Genomic DNA, 5,282 nt, shown 5'->3' with positions numbered 1-5,282 from the left:
CCTTTAGTGAATGAAAAGCCAAACCCATTAGAAGAGGTTGTAAGTGTATTTAAATCTTATGTCTGTTCTGCAAACAAGCAGTTTCTATATAGTTTGCTTCGTGACGTGCTTGCAGGGGTTTAAATAAATCAGCTTTAGTAATCAGCTTTTTTACAGCAAGTGTCTGTTCATATCAAAGTAAAAAGCTCTGTTCCTCTGTGCCTTGATTTTGCTGATCTCTCTTTCCAGTGGAAAAAAAGCCTCTCATTAAGTGTAGTGTGTAATTGTGTGTGCAGGAGAGCTGAGGTGAGAAAACGGTTGAGTAGATTGTATTTGAAAATACTGGTCATGCACAAGTCTTCATTGCCTCACATCTTAATAATATAAAATACCAGGTAACCAGAAAGAAAATAAAAACAATTAATGAATGAAAACTATTCGATACTACGATACACTCAGCAGCAGTATCGTAGCAATTACAGGTGAACAGGTTTAAATGCATTGGGGTGTAATGACTCATTTTGTTTTGTCATCACAGAATCAAATCTATGAATGGAAATCACGCCCATCTTATGTTTAATCTCTCACACGACATAACTTATTGATGACAGGCTTCTTAAACTCAACTGTTTCAGCACACAGGTCATCAGTCTTCATGTGAGAAGAGGAACGATTACATCACATACACTTGTCTGAGTAAGTAGTACATTATGGTACTTTAATGAGCAGTAAAACATTTCTTGGCTTTTTTTATTCACTGTGTAATCAAATAAAAAATAATATTTTGATTATATATATTTGTAAATAAAAGATAATTAACAGTCTAAATGCTATCATTATATTAAATTGCATTGTAAACATTTCAGAGTATTTATTTATTTTTATATATTTAAATGTATACAAATTTGTGTATTAAAGTATTGACAAACAGTACAATTTAAAGGGTTTTAGATTAAAATTTGTCAGAATTTAATATTAATATATTTAAATAATTAGAATGAATATTTATGATATTTTAATAAACAACTACATTGACAGCATAGTCTATGTTCTACTTGTTTTGCTTCTCCAGATACATTATTTACTGTAAATCGGGTCCAGTATGTCTTGCGTATCTGACAGCTCTAGCCTCAACAAGGCCCTGCGGCAGCATTATCTCAGTCTGCCTCAGGGTCACTTCTGTCAGGTCACTTACGTCTGGATTGATGGCTCTGGGGAGGGTCTGCGCGCCAAGACTCGAACCATGGATTCGGAGCCAAAGAGCATAGCTGGTAGCAAGTTTTTGTTTTTACCTGAGCAGTTTCACTTTCTTTGTTTTTATCTCCAGCATCTTGTTAATGCTGGTTTTTCTTGTTCTTTGGCAGATCTACCAGAATGGAACTTTGATGGTTCCAGCACAGGTCAGTCTGAAGGACGCAACAGCGACATGCTACTGATTCCTGTCTGCATGTTCAGGGACCCCTTCATTTTGGACCCAAACAAACTGGTCCTGTGTGAAGTGCTCGAGCCCACCAGGGAACCTGCAGGTATGATTGTGAAACTGTAAACAAAAACAAAACAAAAAATAAAGTAAACAATGCTAAAGATTTACTTATTGTAGTTTTTGATTTACTTACTGTTTTGAGCCACATTCAAAAGGAGCCCAAGCAATGCATCTTAGTGCAGCTTTTTTATTTATTTATTAATTCATCTTTAAAGTATAACAGGTAAATTGGATTAATGCATTTTTAGTTCATGTAGGCCTGTATTGAATTTTTTTTTTATTCAGTCTCATTCACCTGCTTCCCAACATGCACTGGTGCATTAATAATGAATAGTACGTTGTTTGGCAGTTTGCTAGTTTCTTGTACATTGTTACGGACACATTTAGAAACTTATTTTCTTGTGATATCAGGATGAGTTTGTTCCTCAACTCAAAATGATTACTTGATGATTGCAAAATGATTGTTACTGCTTCATGTAATCACAGTATTTTTGAGCGTTTTTGAATGCTTATTTCAATTTCTTATTAAAAGAAATGACACATTATTAAACCACAGTTTTTTTTAAATTGTATTACTTGTTGATAAAAGGAGTAGATTTGGAAAATCGAAGTTGTTAGTTGTTAAAATTAGGGCAGATTTAAGTCATGGCAACTTGAAAAAAAGAAGTCATGCAAACTGTTGCCTTATTTGTAATTTAAGTTCTAAAAGCACCATATTTTTTAAAATGGATTTTAAAATTCACTGAAAAATGTTTTAAGATGTTAATGGGTTAGTTGCACACATCAGGTCTTGATTACTGATACTGCTTATATATATGTGTGATATTTCTTCTATATAATGTTATATGTATAACATTATATAGAAGAAACATTTCAGGCAGGTGTCACACCATCAAACCAAATAGAAAGATGATGCTATCTTTTGAAGTTGTGTAGAACTGTAGATGATTTAAACCCTGGTACCTTCATGTGTTCTCTTAGAATCGAATCATCGTAACAACTGTAAAAAGGAAATGGAGAAGGTCAAAGATCTCCACCCTTGGTTTGGAATGGAGCAGGAATATACTCTCCTAGGTGTGGATGGACACCCTTATGGCTGGCCCAGACTAGGCTACCCCAAAAAACAAGGTGATTTGAATGTTATCATGAGTTGTTACATCCACAGTCTAGGTTAAGGGGCGCAACATGAAACTTAATGATAATTTGTAACACCTTTAATGCAATGGGAAAGGTCTTTGGTTTTAAAGGTGCTTTGTGGGATATTTTGAATAACCACACTTACAATGTCTGTATAGCAGTGCAATTTTAGTATCATTGAGATAATATTATATTTATTCATATTTTAATAATAGATTTTATTTTTATATTTCAATTTGATAGTTTTTAAGAACACTTTGTTGTGTTCAAATATGTTTATAATATAGTTTGTATTCATTTTTATTTCAGTATTATTTCAGTTAACTTTGTACATCAAGTTAAATAAATGAAAAATGCTGTGACTAACTGAAATAAAACAAGTTTAACAAGTTTAAATAGTTTTTTTCTTACATTTGTTAAATGTTTATTTGATTTCAAGTAACATTTAAGTTTCAGTACCTGATAGATGCCCAAAACAAAACAAGTTTTTGTGGCTCTCTGGGCCACACTCTTTTAGCCAATCAGAAAACACTCTCAGCCTGTGACTCATTTTACTGTACATGTTCAGGTTTGCTGACATTCCTTTAGAGAGTTTTTATGTGTCTGATTTAGCAATAAAATGGCATCTGTGACAATCCTATATTTTTAAGAGGGCAACTTTGCGTCTCTCTTCTGTCAGGTCCGTATTACTGCAGTGTTGGTGCTGACAGAGCCTTTGGCAGAGACATTGTGGATTGTCATTATAAAGCCTGTCTTTATGCTGGCATCAAAATCGGTGGCACTAACGCAGAGGTCATGCCCTCTCAGGTAACTCACTACCATGAAGTTATTAGGTAGAGATACAGTAGACACTATTTATTTACAAAAACACAACATATGTAGATCTCTATTATGTATATCTATCTACTGGATGGCCAGTGAGGATAGTTTACTCTCTCTGCAGTGGGAGTTCCAGGTGGGTCCATGTGAAGGAATTGAGATGGGAGATCATCTGTGGATGGCACGTTTCCTGCTACACAGGGTGTGTGAAGATTTCGGAGTGGTGGCCACCCTGGATCCAAAACCCATGACAGGAGACTGGAACGGAGCCGGTTGCCACATCAATGTGAGCACAGTGCAAATGAGAGAAGAAGGAGGAATCGAGTATGTACTCACTTATGCACACACACACGCAAAATCATAAAAGTCAGAGAGACTAAAGACAAATATAAAAGTGTGAGTTGTGTCACAGTGTTATTTCCATGTCATCTAACCTCCATCGTCCTCCTCTCATCAGGCAGATTGAGAAAGCCATCGAGAAACTGAGTAAGCGACATGCAGAGCATATTCGAGTCTACGACGCACACGGTGGAGAAGATAACAAGCGTCGCCTCACAGGTCATCACGAGACCGCCAGCATCAGTAATTTCTCAGCAGGTGTTGCTGACCGCGGGGCGAGTGTCCGTATCCCTCGTCAGGTGGGTCAGGATAAATGTGGTTACTTTGAGGACCGCCGTCCTGCCGCTAACTGTGACCCATATGCCGTGACCGGCGCAATTGCCCGCACATGCATGCTGGAAGAGGGCAAAGATGTTCATGAACTGGAATAACACACCTTTGGAAACAAGTAATTTATTGTGAATTTAGAGGCAGAGGGCACATTAACCTGTTATATTTGTCTGTAAATCATACTCGTTACTCAAATTAAATTAAAATTTTCATCTGAAGAATGTTTTATGACACATGACTTGCAGGCAGGCTTGAAATGCTGTATCAAATGATCATACACCTTAGTTTGCCTGATTCTCTGTACAATAGATCTCTTTAAAACCTGTCCAGGGTTAACAGCATTGACTCAGTCTCTGACCAGTCATTCTATCCGTCACACAAAGACAAATCAAAACTCTACATTCCAAGTTAACTGCCACAACAATGCAGATGATTTAGGTGAACAGGTTTTTATAATAGCCAAATTATCAAGGGTGTAAATACCGGTTCACAATATACAAAAATTAAGCCACCTAAACCACATGTAATAGATACAGTAACATAACACAAGCTTGCCAGTAAGTGCATTCAATGGGTCTCATTCATGAAACATTCGTAAATATACGAGTAAATATGCGAGTGATTTGCGCGTAAAGAGACCTTCCCGAAAACTCTTCTCCTGATTCACAAATACTTCGTAAACGTCAGATGTGATAGTGAAATGTGTGTGTGTGTTAATGAATTCCAATCAGTCGTAAATGGGATGCGCGTGCACGCTCATTCTCAATTACCATAAATCCCGCCCATTAAATCCGACTGACAACTATATATGGGCATCATATTATGACATGAATGCGAATGAAAAAAAAATCTCAGATGCAGAAATTGAAGTTTTATTATCAGAAGTTCATTCAAAACGCCACATTTTATTTTCAAGCGTACATAGTGGCGTATCGGGTCCTAAAAAAAGGAAGCTTGGCAGCATATTACAGATGCAGTTAATGGAGTTTCATCTGTTATCTATTAATCGAACATTCCCAGAAGTGAGAAGAAAATGGTTCGACATTAAGCTTGAGAGCAAAAAAACAAATTAGTTCACTTCGGAAAAATAGTAGGCTATTCAAGCTGGAGAAGGACCACCACCGCAGATGCTATTACTGGCTCTCATGATAAGAAAAACCGTATGTAATTATTATATATAATATTTTTTCAAAAT

At 36.3% G+C, this 5,282-nt stretch overlaps 1 protein-coding gene across 1 annotated transcript; it reads left to right on the top strand.

Annotated features, from left to right (window-relative positions):
- Positions 1 to 603: 603 nt before the first annotated feature.
- LOC130078698 (glutamine synthetase-like) lies at positions 604 to 4,297 on the top strand. Its single transcript, XM_056244294.1, has 7 exons — positions 604 to 675; positions 1,052 to 1,250; positions 1,344 to 1,505; positions 2,444 to 2,590; positions 3,279 to 3,406; positions 3,543 to 3,742; positions 3,876 to 4,297. The coding sequence occupies exons 2-7, from the start codon at positions 1,082 to 1,084 to the stop codon at positions 4,186 to 4,188; spliced, it is 1,119 nt and encodes a 372-aa protein (XP_056100269.1). The 5' UTR covers positions 604 to 675; positions 1,052 to 1,081; the 3' UTR covers positions 4,189 to 4,297.
- The last annotated feature ends 985 nt before the right edge of the window (positions 4,298 to 5,282 follow it).

Source organism: Rhinichthys klamathensis, unplaced genomic scaffold, assembly GCF_029890125.1.
Source record: "Rhinichthys klamathensis goyatoka isolate OS25496 unplaced genomic scaffold, OSU_Roscu_1.1 h1tg000956l_1, whole genome shotgun sequence".
Classification (NCBI taxonomy): Eukaryota; Metazoa; Chordata; class Actinopteri; order Cypriniformes; family Leuciscidae; genus Rhinichthys; species Rhinichthys klamathensis.
The sequence above is the reverse complement of the archived record's forward strand: the minus strand, read 5'-3'. Positions and strand labels throughout refer to the sequence as shown.

Bases quoted from the DNA above. Each gene is read 5' to 3' on its own strand.
- LOC130078698 (XM_056244294.1), top strand. From the start codon at position 1,082: ATGTCTTGCGTATCTGACAGCTCTAGCCTCAACAAGGCCCTGCGGCAG. The intron at 2,591-3,278 runs GTGATTTGAATG...CTCTTCTGTCAG, and splicing joins AGGCTACCCCAAAAAACAAG to GTCCGTATTACTGCAGTGTT. The intron at 3,743-3,875 runs GTATGTACTCAC...TCCTCTCATCAG, and splicing joins AGAGAAGAAGGAGGAATCGA to GCAGATTGAGAAAGCCATCG.